Source organism: Equus caballus, chromosome 10 (assembly GCF_041296265.1).
Source record: "Equus caballus isolate H_3958 breed thoroughbred chromosome 10, TB-T2T, whole genome shotgun sequence".
NCBI classification, from domain to species: domain Eukaryota; kingdom Metazoa; phylum Chordata; class Mammalia; order Perissodactyla; family Equidae; genus Equus; species Equus caballus.
The window spans coordinates 44,488,426-44,511,730 of NC_091693.1; the positions used below are offsets into that span (position 1 = coordinate 44,488,426).

General features: G+C 36.5%; 1 protein-coding gene across 5 annotated transcripts in view; it reads right to left on the minus strand.

The window, feature by feature from the left end:
- Positions 1 to 23,305, minus strand: part of ME1 (malic enzyme 1) — a 252,844-nt gene that overhangs the window by 94,740 nt on the left and 134,799 nt on the right. For all 5 annotated transcript variants that reach the window (XM_070225215.1, XM_070225218.1, XM_070225214.1 and 2 more), the window contains 2 exons: positions 15,951 to 16,026; positions 10,565 to 10,726 (listed from right to left, as the gene is read on the minus strand). In XM_070225215.1, coding sequence (XP_070081316.1) covers positions 10,565 to 10,726; positions 15,951 to 16,026 — 238 coding nt within the window. The remainder of the gene's footprint in view (positions 1 to 10,564; positions 10,727 to 15,950; positions 16,027 to 23,305) is intronic.

Sequence of the window (23,305 nt, forward strand, 5' to 3'; positions counted from 1 at the left end):
GTAGAAGGAGGGAAATAGTAAAGATCAGAGCAGAAATAAATGAAATAGAGAGTAAAAAAAACAAGAGAAGGAATCAATGAAATTAAGAGCTGGCTCTTTGAGAAGATAAACAAAACTGACAAACCCTTAGGTCGACTCACTCAGTAAAAAAGAGAGAAGGCTCAGATAAATAAAATCAGAAAGAAAAGAGGAGAAATTACAATGGATACCATAGAAATACAAAGGATTATAAGAGAATACTATCATAAGGGACATGCCAACAGATTGGATAATGCAGAAGAACTGGATAAGTTCTCAGGAACATACAGCTCCCAAAACTGAATCAAGAGGAAATAGAGAATCTTAATAGACCAATCACAAGTAAAGAGATTGAAACAGTAATCAAAAACTTCCCAAAAAACCAAAGTCCAGTCTGCTCTGGAGAATTCTACCAAACATTCAAAGAAGATTTAATACCTATCTTTCTCTAACTATTCAAAAATATTGAAGAAGACATGCTGCTTCCTAACTCATTTTACAAGGCCAACATTACCCTGATACCAAAACCAGACAAAGATAACACATAAAAGGAAAATTACAGGCCAATATCACTGATGAACATAGACGCAAAAATCCTCAACAAAATATTAGGAAATCAAATATAAACATACATTAAAAGGATCATACACGATGATCAAGTGGGATTTATTCCAGGGATGCAGGGTTGGTTCAACATCCGCAAATCAATCAATGTGATATACCACATTAACAAAATGAAGAATAAAAATGACATGATCATCTCAATAGATGCAGAGAAAGCATTTAACAAGATCCAATATCCAATTATGATAAAATCTCAATAAAACGGGTATAGAGGGGAAGTTCCTCAACATAATAAAAGCCATATATTACAAACCCACAGCCAACATCATTCTTAATGGTCAAAAACTGAAAGCCATTCCTCCGAGAACAGGAACAAGACAAAGGTGTCCACTCTCGCCACTCCTATTCAACATGGTACTGGAGGTTTTAGCCAGAGCAATTAGGAAAGAAAAAGAAATACAAAGTATCCAAATTGGAAAGGAAGAATTAAAACTATTACTGTTTTGTGGATGCCATGATTCTATATATAGAAAACCTTAAAGAATGGACCAGAAATCTATTAGAAATAACCAACAACTACAGCAAAGTTGCAGGGCACAAAATCAACATACAAAAATCAATTGCATTTCCAGACACTAATACTGAACTAGCAGAAATAGAAATTAAGAATACATCCCCATTTACAATCACAACAAAAAGAATAAATTATCTAGGAATAAATTTAACCAAGGAGGTAAAAGACCTATGCACTGAATACTATAAGACATTACTGAAAGAAACCAAAGAGGACATAAAGAAATGAAAAGATATTCCATGCTCATGGATTGGAAGAATAAACACAGCTAAAATGTCCATACTACCTAAAGCAATCTACAGATTCAATGCAATTCCAATCAGAATCCCAATGACACTTCATGCAGATAGAAAGAAGAATCCTAAAATTTATATGGAATGACAAAAGACCCAAAATAGCCAAAGGAATCCTGAGAAAAAACAACAAAGCTGGAGGCATCACAATCTCTGACTTCAAAATATTCTACAAAGCTATAGTAATCAAAACAGCATGACACAGGCACAAAGACAAACAGATGGATCAATGGAACCGAATTGAAAGCCCAGAAATAAAATCACACATCTATGGACAGCTAATCTTTCCCAAAGGAGCCAAGAACATACAATAGAGAAAGGAAAGTCTCTTCAATAAATGGTGTTGGGAAAACTGAACAGCCACATGCAAAAGAATGAAAGTAGACCATTATCTTACACCATACACAAAAATTAACTCAAAATGGATTAAAGACTTGAAGGTAAGACCTGAAACCATAAAACTTCTAGGAGAAAATATAGACAGTACACTCTTTGACATCAGTCTTAGCAGTATCTTTTCAAATACCACGTCCACTGAGGCAAGGGAAACAAAAGAAAGAATAAGCAAATGGGACTACATCAGACTAAAAACCTTCTGCAAAGTAAAGGAAACCATGAACAAAACAAAAAGCCAACCCAGCAACTGGGAGAAAATATTTTCAAATCATATATCCAACAAGAGGTTAATTTCCAAAATATGTAAAGAGGTCATACAACTCAACAACAAAAAACAACCCAATCAAAAAATGGGAAAAATTTCCAGGCAGAATGCTGAATGTGTAAATTGGCTTCTCATTGCTACATGATTAGGTTAAAACAGATGAGCTAAAGAAGGAAAGGTTCAGCTTGTGAGAAAAATTTTTTAAATTTTAATTAAAAAATATAGAGGACACAAGTCTTGCTGGTAAAAGATTTCCAAAGCAAAATAACGCCCTCAGTCAAAGATCAAATTAATGCGTGGTTGTAACTTTTGTGAAAACTTCTAAACGATTTAAAGCAGAGCCTAACAGACCATCTAGACTAGACAAAAGGAACTGGTCCCACAGCCCTCTGATAGGACAACCGACGTAGGGAGAAGGTCTATTTTGAAAAGAATTGTGAGCAGGGCCTTTAACTAATAAAATAGACTCTAATCTGAAACATAGAAAACCTAAAAAAACTTTTAAGGGTGCTCTGCTACTACTTGGATTAATTAGGACAGAGACACTTCCAAATGCACACACTTCTCTGGGTCCCCAACTTTCCACAGCCAGGAAGGCTGAGAAAGCTATTCAGCTGCAACATGGCCATTTCTTATAGAAAAAGAGGGATATCTCAGAGGATGGAGCCAGAGCCAGAGAGCACAGCCAAAAGCCTAAGAGAGCAATCAACTACAGAACCGCCGAGGAAGGAGAGTTGGGCTATTCAAGGAATATTCCCTGCCCCTAAGCAGGTGGCCTGGCAACATGTGTCCAGTGGGAAATTTAGCATTGCTGTGAACCACTTAGAGCCATGTGATTCCTAGTCCTCCCATTTTGAATGGAAGTGCTGATGGTAGTTATTTTGCCTTTGCCTCCCCATTTGTATATTTGGTATGTGGGATCGGATAAGACGAGTCACAGCAAACAGCAAAACACAAGAAGCTTCACCTACATTTAGACCTGCTTTAAACGACAGGATCCTCAACTTTGGGCCTGCTGTTGTTAGTGGAATGAAGCTTTTGGGAACCCAGGATGGAGATGAGCATATTTTACATATGGAATGGGAACAATCTGTGAATGGTGAGAACGGATATGGAGAAGGCCAAGCTGTCCCAAGCATCCAATCTTCCTAGCAAATCACAAACGTTAATAAAATAGTAATTGTTTTAAGTTGCTAAGTTTGGAGGTGATTTGTTATAGATAAATGATGGTTTTGCAGGTGTGGGGATGTTGTTAACAAGATTAAACCATTTGAATCATCTGAGTTGGGATTTGCTTAAAGCCAACAGAAATTATAGCCCACTTCACACCTGTTGTCCTGGTGTAGTTATTAATAGCATCTTTCACTGTGAAAGTGTCTTGGGTTGGCCAACACTTTATGGAGTCATCCTACTTATAATTTACTGCACAACAATGAGTTAAGGCTTTCCGGCTAGCTGGAATTTAACATATTTAATCATATATATGTATTTCAGATGAAATGTAAAATCTAAAATTGAGTGCTGTTGTAAAGCCCAGGTGTTCCTTAAGGCCTAAAAACTTTAAAGAATCTACTGGCAGGCTTCTGAACAGCTGAGGGTGAAGTGCCAATGAGCTACTAATGGCTAAATACTTTCTCCATGTCTGGAATATATGTGGACTTCTAAACTGTGAATTAGGAAAAGAACACAATCAAGAAAAGATGTTACGTTTCCCCTTCTCCTTTCTGTCACTCTGTCCCTTGCTGATAAAGTATAAATCGTAAAGAAGTCTGACCACAATGAAGAGTCAGTTATGAAGACTTATGAACAAGATAAAGCTTTTGAATTAAATCAAGAGGTTATAGATTCTTCTAATCATAAAGTCCCTATCAAAAATTACTGTTTTTAAAATTTCATGATAATTAAGGCATCCTTAGCGATCTGGCTGACAAAAACAAATTAATACCTACAAAAAAACAACTCAGGGCCTGCCCAGTAGTGCAGCGGTTAAGTTCACACATTCCACTTCGGCAGCCCATGGTTCGCCAGTTTGGATCCCAAGTGTGAACCTACACACTGCTTGTCAAGCCATGCTGTGGCAGGTGTCACACATACAAAGTAGAGGAAGATGGGCAGGGATGTTAGCTCAGGGCCAGTCTTCCTCAGCAAAAAAGAGGAGGATTGGCAGCAGATGTTAGTTCAGGGCTAATCTTCCTCAAAAAAAAAGCAATTTAACAAGATTACCCAGTTTTGATAACGGCTCCATAGACCAAGTAGCCTGGCACAGAAGTGACATTAATTCATTGGATTACAAACTTCTTGTGGCCAAGAGTAAACACTTAATAGATCTTTGTTAAAGAATAAATGAAACACTTGGTATTAAGCAAGCACTTAAAAGAGGTTAGACCTTCTTTAGCAAGAGGTGTCACATGTGATGCATATGGCGTCACCGAAGCCTTACGAAGAGTTACAAGCAGGAGAGAAGGAAAAAGATTGAGGACAGAGTAGAGGACAAAGCATACAGAAATATAAGAGAGTTCCAAAAAGGAGATAAGGAGAGTATATATTGTTAAAGTTAATAACTTTACTTGTTTTTACTTGTATAATTACTTGTTAGCACTATCCCAATTCGGGACCCTTGGGAATTTTTATTTGAAGCATTCATTTATTTGAAGCTAACAGTAATCACTACCAACTCTCACCTTGGTCTTGTCTCACATTTCTACCTTCCCAATCTGAAGTTTCTGAGAGTTAAAAAACATTTTCTTAATACTTCGTTTTTTATCATTGAAAAAGCAATATTTGCCTATCAGAAAATTTGAGGGCACTGAAAAGTAAAATTAAAAACAAAGAATACCAATAATCTCAACGCACTCGGAATTACTCACCACTAGCACCTTGATGCATATTCTTCCAGGTGCTTTTCTTTATGTCTATGTATGTATAATATTAGCTGTCCAAATCTGGAACAATATCATGGACTGTTTTATAACCCCTTCTCACATAATACACTGTGAAAAGTTCCCATGTTACTAGCTGAACATTTTTAAAATTTGTGATCTCTATTGGAACTCTGCCTTCCTAGAGAGCATGAACAAATTAACATTTCCCCCAGTGACATACAGTGTGTGTATTTTGCTGCAGCCTCAAATATATATGAGTGTGTATATATATATATGAACTTACATATAAATATATATGAATATAATATATAATAAAATAATACATATAAATATATTTACATATATAATGTTACCAAGTAGCACCCATTTGTATTCTTCTAATATTATTAAACGTTTTTTCATAAGTTTATTGACCATGTTTATTTCTTCATGTGTAACTTCTCTGTGTCCATATGTCCTCAGGTAATTTGCATATTTCACATTTGACATTTTCGTATTGACCTGAAAGCATTCTCTGAATATTAAGAACATTATAAACCATAATCTGCCATAATGTTACAAATATTCTCCATTTTAGCATTTATGTTTAAATTTTACTTACAATATACAGATAATCATTTTCTTTTTTGCTATTTACTCATTATTTTCAAATAAAAAAACAGTTTCTATAAAGAAATAATCTATAATTTTTGCTGTTTTGCTGGCTCATGTCATCAATAAGATTTAGTAAACTAGGTGCCAACCTTCAGTCAAGAGTCGAAAGCAATACTTAAAATATCAGTATGCACATGAGCTGGCATGAATGTTTTAAAATGGTAGAAATAAAAATGATTAAAATTTGACTGAGATTCAGTAAGTCTGGAGTGCATCCTAGGATTTCGCATTCTTAACACACGCCCCTGGTAATTCTGAATTTGTCCGTAGAACATATACTGAGAACCACTCATTTCAAACTTCTATTGTTAAGTTAAAATGAAATTATTCTATTTCCCAGAAGGCTGCTCTCATGTAAACGTGTTTTCTATTTTATTTAGATAATGGGTATTTCTACAATGTATCACGACCTTCAAGGAGTTCAAGGAGGACAGTGCATATAAAACCAAACTGAAGAAAGACCCCACTCTCATTCCCAAGGCACTGGTGCAGTGTCTCGGAAAACAGATACAGAAATTCTTGATACAGTCCATTCTCATCTTCTAATTTAGAGAGGATGAGGTAAAATGAGACTCCCAAAAAGAAAGTACACGACGCTACAAACTGAAAGCCTGGCTGCTGACGGATTATGCTCTCTCCGCTGGCTTTATCATAATGATTAGCATTCACTCCAATGTGGGATGACTTGCCTGAAGTGGCAAGTAACCCCCATAAAATGAAAGGAAAAAGGCCAGAAGTGAAGGAGGATTGAGGGAGAAATGATGACATTCTAGCTCGGACCAGGTGGTAGGCAGAATAATAACAGCCCCTCCCCTAGAGCCTGTAAATACATTACCTTATGTGGCAAAAGAGACTTTGCCAATGTGATTAAGGGTGAGTCTTTAAAAATGAAAAACCTTGGGCCAGCCCAGTGGCACAGTGGATAAGTTCACACGTTCTGCTTAGGCGGCACAGGGTGCGCTGGTTCGGATCCCAGGTGGAGACCTATGCACCGCTTGTCAGGCCATGCTGTGGCAGGCATCCCACATATAAAGTAGAGGAAGATGGACATGGATGTTAGCTCAGGGCCAGTCTTCCTCAGCAAAAAAGAGAGGAGGTTTGGTGGTAGATCTTAGCTCAGGGCTAATCTTCCTCAAAACAAGAGAAGAAAGAAAAAGAAAAACCTTTCCTGGCTGTAGTTAGAGAAAGAAATGAGATGACAGAAGCAGGTCAGGTCAGGGAGACACTACATTGCTGGCTTTGAAAATGGATAAAGAGGACCATGAACCAAGGAATGAAAGCAGTCTCTAGAAGCTGGAAAAGACAAGGATATGGCCCTGCTGACATATTTTATGATTGTAGTCTTTTGAGACTTGTGTCAGACTTGTGACCTATAGAACTATAAGGTGATATATTTGTGTTTCTTTAAGCCACGAAGTTTGTAACAATTTATGGTAGCAACAGAAAACTAATACAAGCCTCATTCTAGTGCCAACACTAGCTTCTATACAAAGGCTGAAAGATAAATGGCAGGTACATATGATAGAAAACCTACAAGGTTTTTCTTTCGTTCAGTTTCTCTCCAACATGGCTGGTTCATGCCAACGATGAAGAGCGCTTCCTGAAACACAAGGGGGAATTTTCTAAATGGAAAGAGGATTCAACTTTGTGAGCTCAAGTTCCAGTAACAATTCTAGATCTAGATACACTGTACACACGAACTGAAGACCAGAGTAGACACAACATCAGAATCACAAAAGCTGAGACACGGAGCAATGCCTTAATAACAAAGAATAATGATGCAGAGACAATATTCTCCTGCTCACACTGCCCACGTCCTCTTGGAGACTGACCATGCGTGATGGGCTGAATTGTGTCCCCCTCGACTCCTATGCTGAAGTCCTAATCCTAGTACCTCAGAATATGACTGTATTTGGAGACAGGGTCCTTAAAAACGCAATTAAGTTAAATGAGGTCATTAGGGTGGAACCTAATCTAATCTAACTAGTGTTCTTATAAGAAAAAATTAGGACACAGATACACACAGAGGAAAGACCACGTAAAGACACCAGAGGAAGACAATTCAAGGAGAGAGACCTTAGAAGAAAGTAACCTGGTTGACACCTTGATCTTGGACCTGCAGCCTTCAGAACTGTGAGAAAATCAACTTCTATTGGTTCAGCCACTCAGTGTGTGGTACTGTCATGGCAGCTCTAGCAGACGAATACACCATGTAACAGATGAAGCAGCCTCTAAACTCAATAATACCCAGACAAGCAAGGAGGGGACACAAAGAACATCCACTCCCATTTTTAGTCAAACAGCAAGCTTTGATATTGGGTCACTTATTTAACAAAAATAGGCAAATAATAAATGTAACTTCTATGAAAAGATTTTGCAACAACAGAAAAAAAGAAGAAGTTAAATATAGTATGCTCTTAAGAAACAATTTTAGAAAATTTACCTCAGGTACAGAAATAAATTCTATACAGCAACTGCTTCACAAGTACATTAAAGAAAATGTGGACTGTGAAATAATAGATAAAAGGTAAGATGAAACACAAACATTCCACCTAAATTAACGCTTTGCATTATTAACTTAAAGAATAAGAGTATTTTTTAGCCGAGCACTTCTGTGGCTCAGTTTCAGTGCCTTTGTTCTTTAAACTTCTTTAGTTGAAAGCTACAGAGATGTAGAAGTCAGAAAGTGTGACTTTACAGCAAGTGAAGATTGTCTTGTTAATCAGCTGCTAATTCCACCTCTATTTCCATTACCACTCAATATAGCTATTTATGATAAAAAAAGGGAACATTTGTAAATTGTAAAAAAGAGGACGACTTTTCATTAAACTTTGCTAGGTTATTCTGGATAAGAAACTAAGCGTTAGTATCAATTCATTTTTATTTTTATTATGAAGTGTAAAACTGGACAGAGAGTCACAAAAGTGATGAGATTAAAAATTATCACTACAGGACAGTTTTGACTAATAGCAGTTTTCCACATGTGAAAGTAGAAATATAAAGTGGCAACACAAATACTCCATTACATTTTACACAAACCAACTGAGTCACTAACATTCTACTCTACTGAAATAAGTTTCCTTTCTTGTCTTCTCAGTAAAGCAGCAGTGTAAGAATAAATTAAAAAGTAAAATGTCAGAATAAACAAAATAAGAACATTAAGAGTTGCCAACTTAATGTTTGTCTAACTCAATTAAAGCTACCTAATGGGAATTAGAGTTTCAGAAAGGCTCTCTCAAGCTAAAAAGATATTCTCCACTGACCTGTCAAAATTCCACGAGTCACTTAATTTTTTTCCTAATATTTCCAAAAGTCCATTGGCGGTAAGCAAAAATCTTTAGAAATAACACATAGCATTTTAACAACAGATTCATTTTCTAATTTAGCAGCTCGAAAAACTTGGAAGTGTACTGAGTACCAGGCACGCTTAATGGGAAAAGAACAAACAAAGCTAGATCTACAGCAGGGCAAAGCAAGAAATTTGATGAAAGACAGGCAGATGTGGGTTCTGCAGGCTGAGGGACAGAAATGGAATATCATAAAAGCAGTGAATACCAAAAGACAACGGAATACTCAATGGAGATAATGTGAGAAAATTCAAGGCCAATTTGACAATTTTGAGATCCACCCTCACGGAATCAAGAATTTCACGTAACTAACACAATCTATCAGCGCAGAAGTCCCAGTGTTATCGTTTCACTACTGCACAACCTTCTCTAGGTCCACGTTATACTGACAATCTCAATAAAAGGCCCAAGTTTAAAACTCAATTCTTCAGTTTCTGCAGGCCTGTTTCATCACTCTTTACTCTTCTTCCTCTCTTCCTAGAATTTGTAAGATGTTATACAGATTTCATGATTTTTAAACTTTAATTTCAATGCAATTTACCACAGAAGAATGTTTTAAAATATATGAAAAAATAAAGAGGAAATCTTAATGTCCAATGTATATACCCAATTTGGGGATATTTGTTTTAAGAGGTCAGCTTTGATCATTTCTAGGTCATTTCTATTGTTATTAGGAAAAAAAGCCAGATAAGCAATGTATTTTTATTAAAACATATCCTTTATAAAAGTTAAATGCGCATTCATGTATATAGGAAGTTAAATATTATAACTTTTTACAAGTTAAAGAATATAAAAACTGTTCAAGTTACTATTATAACGTATTATTAGCAGGTCAAAAGTTATGTCTTAAATTGCTTTAGAAGGGAACAAAGAAAATAACTATAAAAAGTGTACACACTTGTTTAAATTATCAAGGTCTTTTTTGATGATGAATCTATTCTGAGCCTAAGTCTGAAATTTGTATGTAACTTTAAAAAAGTCTATCCTTAACTGATCATTATCTTTCCTCTCTATTTCAGAAAATTCAGCCTTTAATTTCTAGTACCTATCACCCAAAACTAATCCTAAACATTACTAATAAAGGATGAGCAAAAAATTTTCTACTTGATATACGACTTTGAGATTCTAAAATTTAGATGCAGGAATGAGAAATGCTAAACTCCAAATCATCTACCTCAGGTTCAAGACAGATTTTTAGAACAAGAAGATTTCAGGCTGATTAAACTTAAGTCCTTTGGGATTAGCTCCTATGTAGTATGAAAAAAATAATTAAAAAAAAGAAACCATAATATCCTAAAGTAAAACATATAGTCTATTGAATAATGGTATAAACACGCATGAAAGGATAATAGAATCCTAAACAAGCTGGTAAAAGATTAATCATATTATAGAGAAGGGAAAAGGGACAGAGAAAATAGTTTTCTTACAAGAATTGGAGGACAGGTTTGAGGAGGGAGGGAGAATCAGACAGAAAAGTATGAATTTCATAAAGTTCTGGAATAAGCTCAAAATGCGAGAATTGGTTCTACTCTTTAAGGTAAATAGCTGTCGCATAGACTTGAATTGTTTACCTCATTTTCCGTTCCCACATCCAGAATGATAGGCAGACATTCTTGAGGATTCATCCCGCCACAAGCTGTGTACAGAGCCAGTTTACCCACAGGGATGCCCATTCCATTACAGCCAAGGTCCCCCAAGCCAAGAATGCGCTCTCCATCCGTCACCACAATAGCCTAGAAGAAACAGAAAAGACATCTATTAATAGATGCTCACAAATCCTAGGGCACAGTTCCTGGTCTTTATTCCTGCAGATAATACTTACGATAATGAAATATTAAGCTGTCAAAAAACATAATTGAATATACATGAAAAAGATTTTACGTGATTTTAAGTGTCTAAGAGTAGGGAGAATAAATACATTTGAAATATATTTTTTATATTTTGTTAAAAATACATATATATGATTAATTTGGTTGTTGAAAAAAGAAGAGAGGGGAGCCAGCCCGGTGGTGTGGTGGTGAAGTTCTCACGCTTCACTTCGGCAGCCCAGGGTTCACAGGTTCAGATCCCCCGTGTGGACCTACACGCTGCTCATCAAGCTATGCTGTGGTTGGGTCCCATGCACAAGATAAAGGAAGACTGACACAGATGCTAGACCTGGGACAATCTTCCTCAACAAAAAAAGAAAAAAGAGAGATTATTCACATAAAGATTCAAACAACCCAAATAACTCCGTCTTCAATCAAGAGGAGCAGTGGGAAGAGTACAGAGAAATAAGAGCTCAAACTGGGAACTAAAGTGAAACAGGGCAGCATGAAAACTAGTCACATCCACTTTGAGGACAATTACAGGAGTGTCCATAGTTAAGTAACGTGAAGCACAATTTATTAGATTTTCTACCAACTACTACACCAGTTATATCCATGCAGCCTTGGAAAAACGTTAGGTATTCGACCTTGGATAAACTGATGAATTAAAGCTTCTGTTTCTTCTTTGTAAAATGGGAATAATAAGTGCACTTTTGAGAGCAGCTACATAAATTAGGAACCGACTGCTTTGCTCTTTACTGTACACCAGCACGCAGCACAGCACATAGTAAACAATCAATAAACATTAGTTAATTGAATAAATCTATGATTCAATAAAATGAGATCACAACATACAAAGAACTTACCACAGTACCTGGTACATTACAAAATCTCAAAAAAATGTAGCTGTTAATGCTATTATTATCACCAGGACAAACGTACAGAGGCATAGCATTTTAGAAGTAAAGGGGAATTTAGAGCACACTCAGTCCATCCCTCTTATTCTAGATTAGGAAACTAAAGGTCAGAGATCTGAAATAATTTGCCCAAGGTGGGTTATCTGGTTAATATCAAAGAACAAGAACTCGGGTGTGTTAGCTCCCAGGACAGTGTTTTTCCAGCATGCTACACTGCGGCACATATTTAAAAATACACTTTGAGTCTTTTCATTTAATTTTCTGTTCACCTATATTATGCAGCTCTCAAAGAACTGCCTTAAAAGTAAACACATTTGAGAGGTGGGTGAAAATTATCTTTGCATATTCCAGAGAGCTGATAAATTTTCCATGTCCAATTGAAAAGGGTCAATATGTTATGCTGTCTCAGAGGAGGCAACTTGATACCATTGGGTTAGTTAGCTCTGATTTAACCTAAGAAAGACAACCAAATACTGCAGAAAACTGCAACTTTAGTTTTTAAATTAAATTAAAGCCAAATTTTCAAAGTCAAAATACTTCAAACTTATTTTTAATAGATTTTTTTTATTTATAATAATAAATAAATAAATAAATAATAATACTGCAATAGAGGAACTTGTATATACATCACTGATCATATACACTTTTGTGAATGTGTTTCTTGAAGAAGTAAAGTCCAATTGGCCTGCATACACTTTTAAATACGTTTATGAGCTATTTTATAAGGAGAGGAACATTGTCATATAACTTAGTTGTGATCTAAATAATAATCTATATAATGCTTTCTGGGTTTCATTAAAGATAATGAAACCCAGAGAGTTGCTACTTGTAATTCTCATCAGTTTCAATTTTGTTTTGAAAAAGGGGGTTAAAAGAACACAGCATTTTCATGGGTCTGGTCCCGTGGCCTAGGGCTTAAGTTCGGTGCACTTCGCTGTGGTGGCAGCCCACATACGAAACAGAGGAAGACTGGCATAGATCTTAGCTTAGAGTGAATCTTCCTCAAGCACAAAGAGGAAGATTGGCAATAGATGCTAGTTCAGAGAGAATCTTCCTCAGCAAAAAAAAAAAAAAAAAAACCCATAGCATTTTCATTTATTTTTGATAGCACATCTAAGTCAAACTAAATATATGTCTTGAATACAAAGTCTAGGAAAAGCATTGTTCTTTTTCATTTCTTCATAAGCTTTATTCCCTAAGCTCTTCTCTCATCCCGTGCTATCAATTTAATTATATAAATATACCATAGACATTTATATAGGTGGTAGTTATTTGAGTAATTTTTAAACTACATTTTGAGGCAGTTGATATTTTAGCTCAGTTTATGCCTTATTACAAATATACATTTTAGCATTAATTCACAAACATTTCAACATTAAAGAGTGAATTTTAATAGTAAAGGAATTCTCTGAAATAAAAAAAATGTGTGATATATGCAATTTATCACTAAATTAACACACTCTTGCTTTTGTTTTTACCTACTTTATCTCCTGCTTAAGAAAAATAAAGCAGCTAGATGTTTTCTGCATAATAAAGCCACAACAGGAGGATTATCCCAGCAAGATAACCCAAGTTGTATCAACGATGTCTGTGTTTCAGAAATTAAATCCCCATCCTACTTTGTCAATTACTATCTCGGCATTACCTGAACATAAACTTTGTGTGTGAAATACGCAGGTGTTCCCCTGAATGCGCACAGACTCTCACTACGTATCCTGTCTTCATTCCGTCTTTTCCTTTCCTGGGGCCTGTGCTCCTGTTGTAGACTTCCTGGATACAGAACTCCTGCCTCTTTTTCTTCTCTCTCTGCTGAAACTTCCTCAAATATTACTTATGTAAAGTCATTCCCCTGTTTAAATATTACATCCTACTTTTTCAAGTCTAAATCCCTCTTTCTGAATTTCAAGACCTTTCATAATAATTTGGTCATCTCTTAGACAACCTTAATCTCACTACATTTCAATAAGGACACTTAGCTTTAGTTGGGCCAGCCTTCCTTTTGCACGTGAACACACCCCTCTTGTCCCGAACTTGAGACCTACAACCATATGTTCCCTTCTTGGGACAGTGCCTTCTTCCCTTTCTAACTATCGAAGGCTAGATTTAAGTTCCAACTCTGCTAGAAATATTTCTTAACTGTTCCAGCCTTCTCTGAAGGATATTCAACTCTGACTGGATGAATACGGCACTAATAATTTATACCAGACAGTTTAATTATATTTTCTCTAATAATTGATTGCCTGGTTTGCTTTCAATTACACAACAGAGACTCTTATCTTATTCTTCAATATTCTATTACAGTAAACAGCTGCCATTTATTAAGTGCCTACTATGCACCAAACTCTATGCTAGGCTTTTTCAACAACAGTAGGTATAGTCAGGATCAAGAATATCAGTGAGGGCCCAAAATTAAGGAGTCAAAAGGATATAGGCTACTAATGAAGCTAAATATTCAGATCAGCTAGTAGGAAGAACATGAAGCAAGTGACTGCTTATTGCCCAGCTGTTATGATTAGAAGGATATTAATTAGACCTCTCTACCCCAAAACTATTTCCTATATTGACTCATTCTTAAAATCATCTCTAGTGTCCTGGTTAAAATGTAAGTATCCTTGGGGTTGGCACGGTGGCACAGAGGTTAAGTTTGCATGTTCTGCTTTGGCGGCCCATGGTTCACCGGTTCAGATCCCAGGTGCGGACATGGCACCACTTGGCAAGCCATGCTGTGGCAGGGGTCCCACATATAAAGTAGAGGAAGATGGGCATAGATGTTAGCTCAGGGCCAGTCTTCCTCAGCAAAAAGAGGAGGATTGGCAGCAGATGTTAGCTCAGGGCTAATCTTCCTAAAAAAAAAAAAGTAAGTATCCTTCTTCTTAGAGGATCAGACATTTATATTTCATGGAATTAACACATTTTTAGGGTAACTTCTAAGGACAGGATCTGTGGACACTGCAGTCTACTTGATGGGAGAAAAGGTGAAGGAGCAACTTAGGTGGGCAAAGTGGAAAAACCGGGAAGATTGAAAATAGTGAAAAACACGTTTCTTTACAAGTTTACCTAGCCTGAGCCTTAAAGAGCCAAGTGAATCGATTCTAGCCATAACTGCTCAAACAGAAAAGGTCATTAGGGGAGTCACACTTTGGAAGTCACAGCTGAAGTGCTTTTGTACCACCAAAAGGCATCAATTTGCTCAATCTTAGTCCTAAAAGATATCCCAAAGTTGCTGGGCACCTAACAGAAAGGAAAAGGGAGCCAAGGAGGGATAGGTACATCTCACCGTCCTTAGACAAGGCGGGTGGTAGAACACCATGTTTGACAGCAAGGGCTCTGAGACCCATGTCCAGCTCCCACCACCGCGCACTCACTCGCCTGTGTAGCCCCCTGGGCCTGCTTTTCCTCCCTGAAGTACCAGGATAATACCAGAGGTGATCCAGGTAAAAGTGTCTCACACAGAGAGCTACCAAATGTCACATACCATTCTTATTTTATTTTCATTAGCTCACTCACAGAGGGAAGTCAGATGAGCTACTTACGGTCACAATGATAACAGAAATGAATTAACAGATTTTTTTGCCTACCTGGATTCCTCTTAGTAGTGATTAAACACAAAAGATATGAAAAAGGAGTTTGCCTAAAGAAATTCAGACATTCAGACACTACTTTAACATTTATCATCACTTACAATGAATAAAGAAATACTAAGAAGTTTAATGGAAATAACGGGGAAACAGTATCTAAATAGTCTTAGACTAAAATTGCAGTCGCCCAGCATACCCACAGGTTCTGCAACCACAGGATTCAACCAATGCGGGATAGAAAGGTCCATGATGGTTGCATCTGTACCGAACAGACTTTTGTTCCTTGTCATTTTTCCCTAAACAATACAGTATAATTATCTATGCAGCATTTACATTGTATTCTATATTATAAGTAATCTAGAGATAATTTAAAATAGGGGAGCATGTGCACAGGTTATACACAAATGCTACACCATTTTACATATGGGACTTGAGCATCCAAGGACTTTGGTATCCACGGGGGTCCTGGAATCAATCCCCCCAAGGATACTGAGGGACAGTTGGAATCTACTATGCAAAAATCAAAGGGATATAAATTAGGCGACATTCACTAGGAAAGCTAGTGAATACTACCCAATATCTTGAAAATTGTCAATATGTTACAGGACATGAAAAAGAAGAAATTTGCCATAGTGGAAAAATGTGATAACTTACCTTGATGACATCTTCTGGCCATGCATTAAGAATTGAAGCAATATGCCCGCGATCATGGATACTAATAAAGAGACCTCTGGCAGGAAAAAACGGAGTCGTTTTAGTTTACTTCAGACTTGTCAAACTGTCATGAACATTTAAAAATTGTTTCACCTCAGTTTAATATATCTCCATTTTTATCAAACTAGTGAAAATTATTTCCTTAAATAAGGTATAGGAATCATATAAGTAAAGGAGAAATTACTTTAAACAATATATTGACATCTACAGTAAAGGTAGGTTCATTCTTATATTGCATATTCTTAAGTATTTTTTAATTAAAGAAACATTCACTATTTTTATATACAGAGAATTTAAATAGGATTAGCACTTCCACTCCTGGACTCTGGCGGTCTTTCATTAAATAACATATATAAAAGCACTTTGAACAACAAGATGAAGCATAAGTAAACAAGCATTTTCGGTGCATATTCGACTTATTGCATATTCACAGTGTACAGATAAGAACGTGTACTGAGGGCAGCTGAAGTGAGTGACTAACGCTGAGCAGTCCTTTCATGTGCAACTTACTTGATTCTTTGGTCTGCGGTCTTAGTTGCTGTTTGCAATTCTGTTATTTAGACTCTCAACTGAAGTCTTTAGCACTGCTCTCCCACTGCCCCCCATTTCCCATGAAAGCCTAGCAATTAACTTTAAAAATTAAAATAAAAAAAATTTTTAATGTCTTAACTTCACTTAAAAGTTTTACCTTAGTATTGTTAAATATAACTCAAATACAGAGAACCACATATAACAAATATTCAGCTTAATCAACTGTTTAAGGCAACCACCCTTCCGCATAACATCCATTTCAGCAGAGAGAATCTCGTCAGTTACCCAGATGCCCTCCCTATGTGTTCTCCCAATTGAAACTCCCCCTCTTCTAAGAGTAACCACTATCCTGACTTTCATGGTATCATTTCTTAATTTATAGTTTTATTATCCACACTATAAACCATCCCCAGACACTACAGTTTAATTTACTGGTACAGTTTCCCACAATCTGGATTTTGCTGATTGCATCCCTATGGTATAGATTAACATGTTAATCCTTCCTCTGTATTTCTTGGAAAGTTGGTAACTGAATCTAAAGGCGTCATCAGATTCATTTTTTACAGACATTCATGGTTTGGTGGTATCAGAAGATGCATAATATCTTGCAGTCCTTTTTGTGATTTTAGCAGCTTCTGATGCTTAATATCTAAATTCATTAATTCATTAGGGGTTACAAAATGGTGATATTTCAATTCTATCAATCATTGTCTATTTATTTGCTGGAATGCCTCTTTAAAGAGAAATTTTACCACATTTGTTCTTTGATTACTCAATCTAAAGTTGATATAAGAAAATGATAAATGCTTGATTCTTTCTCTTACTTATCAGTTTTTAAAATAGCTCATTTGCTAAAATCTTTCAAGAGTTTCCACTAAGTTTTGTGTGTGTGTGTGTGCGCGCGTGTGTGTTTTGGATCAATATGAACTCATGGATTTCCACATATTTGATGTGTTCTAATCATCACAGTTATTTTCTTTTATTGACACTCAAACTGTCCAATATTTGGCCAGTGGAAGACTCTTCATGTTGGCCCCTCAGTCCTTTTGACATGACTATAGTAGTTATAATAGTTTTTGACAGCTTCCTTTTTCTCTGTTATGACAAGATGTTCCATTTTGTCTTGAAAATGTCTGCCCCAAACCTGAAATGAGCCTGCTTTCTTTTAGTAGAAAGTGTCATCTCAATACCACAATCTAAATAATAGGGAACCTTACTACTACTATTTGGTCAAAGTACTGTTATAAAAAAATCACAAAACAATGTTGATAAGATTCACTTCCTAATCATAGCCAAAAATCTCAAATTGGCACTCTTCTCTTATAAAGTTTACCACTATGATTTCCTAGCAAATTCAACTTAGCGCTTTCTGAGAGGACCATTCACACGTTCTCTTTTCTCCTCACGTCTCCTACACCTATCTCCCTCTCACTCTCAGTTGATAACCAAATCTCAAATTTCAAACAGAAATAGATACAAGTGGGTAAAAAATACCTCATCTTTCTAATATAAACCGAACCCATCTGCATCTTTTTTTTTTATTGAGTTATTGATAGGTTACAATCTTGTGAAATTTCAATTGTACATTAATGTTTGTCAGTCATGTTGTAGGTGCACCATTTCACCCTTTGTGCCCACCACCCCACCCCACCTTTCCCCTGGTATCCACTAAACTGTTCTTAGTCCATAATTTTAAATTCCTCATATGAGTGGAGTCATACACAGATTGTCCTTCTCTCGCTGGCTTATTTCACTTAACATAATTCTCTCAAGGTCCATCCATGTTGTTGCAAATGGAATGATTTTGTTCTGTTTTGCAGCTGAGTAGTATTCCATTGTATATATGTACCACATCTTCTTTATCCATTCGTCTGTTGCTGGACACTTAGGTTGCTTCCACGTCTTGGCTATTGTAAACAGTGCTGCAATAAACATTGGGGTGCATAGGACTTTTGGAATTGCTGACTTCAAGCTCTTTGGATAAATACCCAGTAGTGGGATGGCTGGATCATATGGTAGTTCTATTTTTAATTTTTTGAGGAATCTCCATACTGTTTTCCATAGTGGCTGCACCAGTTTGCATTCCCACCAGCAGTGTATGAGGGTTCCTTTTTCTCCACAACCTATCCAACATTTGTTGCTATTAGTTTTAGATATTTTTGTCATTCTAACGGGTGTAAGGTGATATCTTAGTGTAGTTTTGATTTGCGTTTCGCTGATGATCAGCGATGATGAGCATCTTTTCATGTGCCTATTGGCCATCAGTATATCTTCTTTGGAGAAATGTCTGTTCATGTCTCCAGCCCATTTTTTGATTGGGTTGTTTAATGTTTTGTTGTTGAGTTGCGAGAGTTCTTTATATATTATGGATATTAAGCCTTTGTCAGATATATAACTTGCAAATATTTTTTCCCAGTTAGTGGGTTGTTTTTTTGTTTCAATCCTGTTTTCATTTGCCTTGAAGAAGCTCTTTAATCTGATGAAGTCCCATTTGTTTATTCTTTCTATTGTTTCCCTTCTCTGAGAAGGCATGGTGTCTGAAAAGATCCTTTTAATACTGATGTCAAAGAGTGTACTGCCTACGTTTTCTTCCAGAAGCCTCATGGTTTCAGGTCTCACCTTTAGGTCTTTGATCCATTTCGAGTTTATTTTGGTGAATGGTGAAAAAGAATGGTCAATTTTCATTCTTTTACATGTGGCTTTCCAGTTTTCCCAGCACCATTTGTTGAAAAGACTTTCTTTTCTCCATTGTATGCCCTCAGCTCCTTTGTCAAAGATAAGCTGTCCATAGATGTGTGGTTTTATTTCTGGGCTTTCAATTCTGTTCCATTGATCTGTGCACCTGCTTTTGTACCAGTACCATGCTGTTTTGATTACTGTAGCTTTGTAGTATGTTTTGAAGTCAGGGATTGTGATGCCTCCCGTTTTGTTCTTTTTTCTCAGGATTGCTTTAGAAATTCGGGGTCTTTTGTTGCCCCATATGAATTTTAGGATTCTTTGTTCTAATTCTGTAAAGAATGTCATTGGGATTCTGATTGGGATGGCATTGAATCTGTAGATTGCTTTAGGTAGAATGAACATTTTAACTATGTTTATTCTTCCAATCCATGTACATGGAATGTCTTTCCATCTCCTTATGTCGTCATCCAATTCTCTCAGAAAGGCCTTGTAATTTTCATTATATAGGTCCTTCACTTCCTTAGTTAAATTTACCCCAAGGTATTTTATTCTTTTTGTTGCGATTGTGAATGCTATTGTATTCTTGAGTTCTTTTTCTGTTGGTTCATTACTGGAGTATAGAAATGCTACTGATTTATGCAAATTGATTTTATACCCTGCAACTTTGCTGTAGTTGTTGATTACTTCTAACAGTTTTCCAATGGATTCTTTGGGGTTTTCTATATATAAGATCATGTCGTCTGCAAACAGCAAGAGTTTCACTTCTTCCCTCCCTATTTGGATTCCTTTTATTCCTTTTTCTTGTCTGATTGCTCTGGCCAGGACCTCCAGTACTATGTTGAATAAGAGTGGTGATAGAGGGAATCCTTGTCTCGTTCCTGTTTTCAGGGGGATGGCGCTCAGTTTTTGCCCATTGAGTATGATGTTGGCTGTGGGTTTGTCGTATATGGCCTTTATTATGTTGAGGTAGTTTCCTTCTATGCCCATTTTGTTCAGAGTTTTTATCATAAATGGCTGTTGGATCTTGCCAAATGCCTTCTCTGCATCTATTGAGATGATCATGTGGTTTTTATTCCTCAGTTTGTTGATGTGGTGTATCACTTTGATTGATTTGCAGATGTTGAACCATCCCTGTGTCCCTGGTATGAATCCCACCTGATCCTGATGTATGATTCTTTTGATGAATTGCTGAATTCTGGTTGCCAAAATTTTGTTTAGAATTTTTGCATCTATGTTCATCAGTGATATTGGCCTGTAGTTCTCTTTTTTCGTGGTGTCCTTGTCTGGTTTTGGTATCAGCGTGATGTTGGCCTCATAGAATGTGTTAGGAAGTGTTCCATCTTCCCTAATTTTTTGGAATAGCTTGAAAAGGATAGGTATTAAATCCTCTCTGAAAGTTTGGTAGAATTCCCCAGGAAAGCCATCTGGTCCTGGGGTTTTATTCTTTGGGATGTTTTTGATTGCTGTTTCAATCTCTTTCCTTGTGATTGGTCTGTTCAAATTGTCTGCCTCTTCTTGAGTGAGCTTTGGGAGATTGTAGGAGTCCAAGAATTTATCCATTTCCTCTAGGTTATCCATTCTGTTGGCATACAGTTTTTTGTAGTATTCTCTTATAATCTGTTGTATTTCTGCAGAGTCTGTTGTTATTTCTCCTCGCTCATTTCTGATTTTGTTTATTTGCGCTTTCTCCCTTTTTTTCTTTGTAAGTCTGGCTAGTGGTTTGTCAATTTTATTTATCTTCTCAAAAAACCAGCTCTTTGTCTCATTGATCCTTTCTACTGCCTTTTTCGTTTAAATAGTATTTATTTCTGCTCTGATTTTTATTATTTCTCTCCTTCTGCTGACTTTGGGCTTCATTTGTTCTTTTTTCTCTAGTTCAGTTAGGTGTGCTTTAAGGTTGCTTATTTGGGATTTTTCTTGTTTGTTAAGATGTGCCTGTACTGTGATGAATTTTCCTCTTAATACAGCTTTTTCTGTATCCCATATGAGTTGGTATGGCATGCTATCATTTTCATTTGTTTCCAGGTATTTTTTATTTCTTCTTTAACTTCTTCAATGATCCATTGTTTGTTCAGTAGTGTGTTGTTTAGTCTCCACATCTTTATGCCTTTCTCAGCTTTTTTCTTGTAATTAATTTGTAGCCTTATAGCACTATGATCTGAGAAGATGCTTGTTATTATTTCAATTTTTTTAAATTTGTAGAGGCTTGCCTTGTTTCCCAACATATGGTCTATCCTAGATAATGTTCCATGTGCACTTGAGAAGAATGTATATTCAGCTCTTTCAGGATGAAGTGATCTATATATGTCTATTAAGTCCAATTGTTTTAGTTTTTCATTTAGCTCCACTATTTCCTTGTTGATTTTCTGTCTGTCCATTGATGTGAGTGGGGTGTTGAGGTCCCCTACTATTATTGTGTTGTTTTTAACATCGTCCTTTAGGTCTGTTAATAGTTGCTTTATGAATCTTGGTGCTCCTGTGTTGGGTGCATAGATACTTACAAGCGTTATTTCTTCTTGATGAAGTGTCCCTTTGATCATTATATATCGTCCCTCTGTGTCTCTCTTTACCTGTCTTATTTTGAAATCCACTTGGTCTGATATGAGAATTGCAACACCTGCCTTTTTTCCTTGCTATTTGCTTGAAGTATTGTCCTCCACCCCTTCACCCTGAGTCTGTGTTTGTCCTTGGGGCTGAGGTGTGTTTCCTGGAGGCAACAAATTGTTGGATCGTGTTCTTTAATCCATTTTGCCACTCTGTGTCTTTTTATTGGAGAGTTCAATCCGTTCACATTGAGAGTGATTATTGATGCATGTGGACTTAGTGCTGTTAATCTGTCGCTCATTATCTTGTTTTCCTGCATTTCTTTTCCTGTTTGCTTTAGACTACCCATTTAATACTGCAATTTCTTATGCTGGGTTTCTTAGATTTTTCCTTATTCATGATTTGCGACTCTGTTCTGTACTTTATTTTAGTGTCTACCTTGAAGTTTGTATTTACAATCTCGTGTATAATATAGTCTATTCTCTGATGGTCTCTTACTTACTTGACCAATACTGATTTAGACCCTTTGCTCTTCCCCTCCTAAATAATTATTTTCAGTTTTTATTCCAACTCGTCTTATTAATTGGCAGTTAGAGTACTAAGATCGTCCTTGTTTTGGTAGTTTCCTTACCTTTACCCTAATGCTATAATTGAATATTTGCTATCCTGTTCTGGTTCTAGCCATCGGTCTCCCTAGCCTGTGGATTGTGTTCCCTTTCTCCCTTTTTTCTTTTTTCAGGTATGAGAGCCTTCTTGAGGATTTCTTGTAGTGGAGGGCTTTTAGTTACAAATTCCCTTAACTTTTTTTTGTCTGGAAAAGATTTAATTTCTCCCTCATATCTGAAGGAAATTCTTGCTGCATAGAGTATTCTTGGCTGAAGGTTTTTATCCTTTAAAGCTTTGAATATGTCACTCCATTCTCTCCTAGCTTGTAGGGTTTCTCTAGAGAAATCCGCTGACAGTCTGATAGGGGCTCCTTTGTAGGTTATTCTCTTTTTTTCCTTTACTTCCCTGAGTATTCTCTCCCTATCATTCCTATTTGCCAACTTTACTACTATGTGCCTTGGGGTAGCTCTTTTTACATTGACAAATCTAGGAGATCTAAAACCCTCCTCTACACACATTTCTCCGTCGATCCCTAGATTTGGGAAGTTCTCTTCAATAATTTCGTTAAGCACACTTTCTGCTCCATTTTCCTTTTCCATATTCTCGGGAAGTCCTATGATCCTTATGTTCTTACTCCTCATTGAATCCACTATCTCTTGGAGATTTTCCTCATTTTTTTAAAATTCTTAGTTCTCTTTCTTCCTCTGTCTGGCGCCATTCAGCCTGTCTATCTTCTATTATGCTAATTTTCTCCTCTATGTTGTCTACATGGGCATTCAGGGAATCCTTATTCTGTTTGATCTGGTCCATTGTGTTTTTCATCTCAAGTAATTCTGTTTGATTTTTCTTTATGATTTCAATCTCTTGTGAAGTAACTCCAGAACTCGGCTTGTTTCTCTCTCTTTCTCTCTACCTCATTGAGTTTTTTGATTATA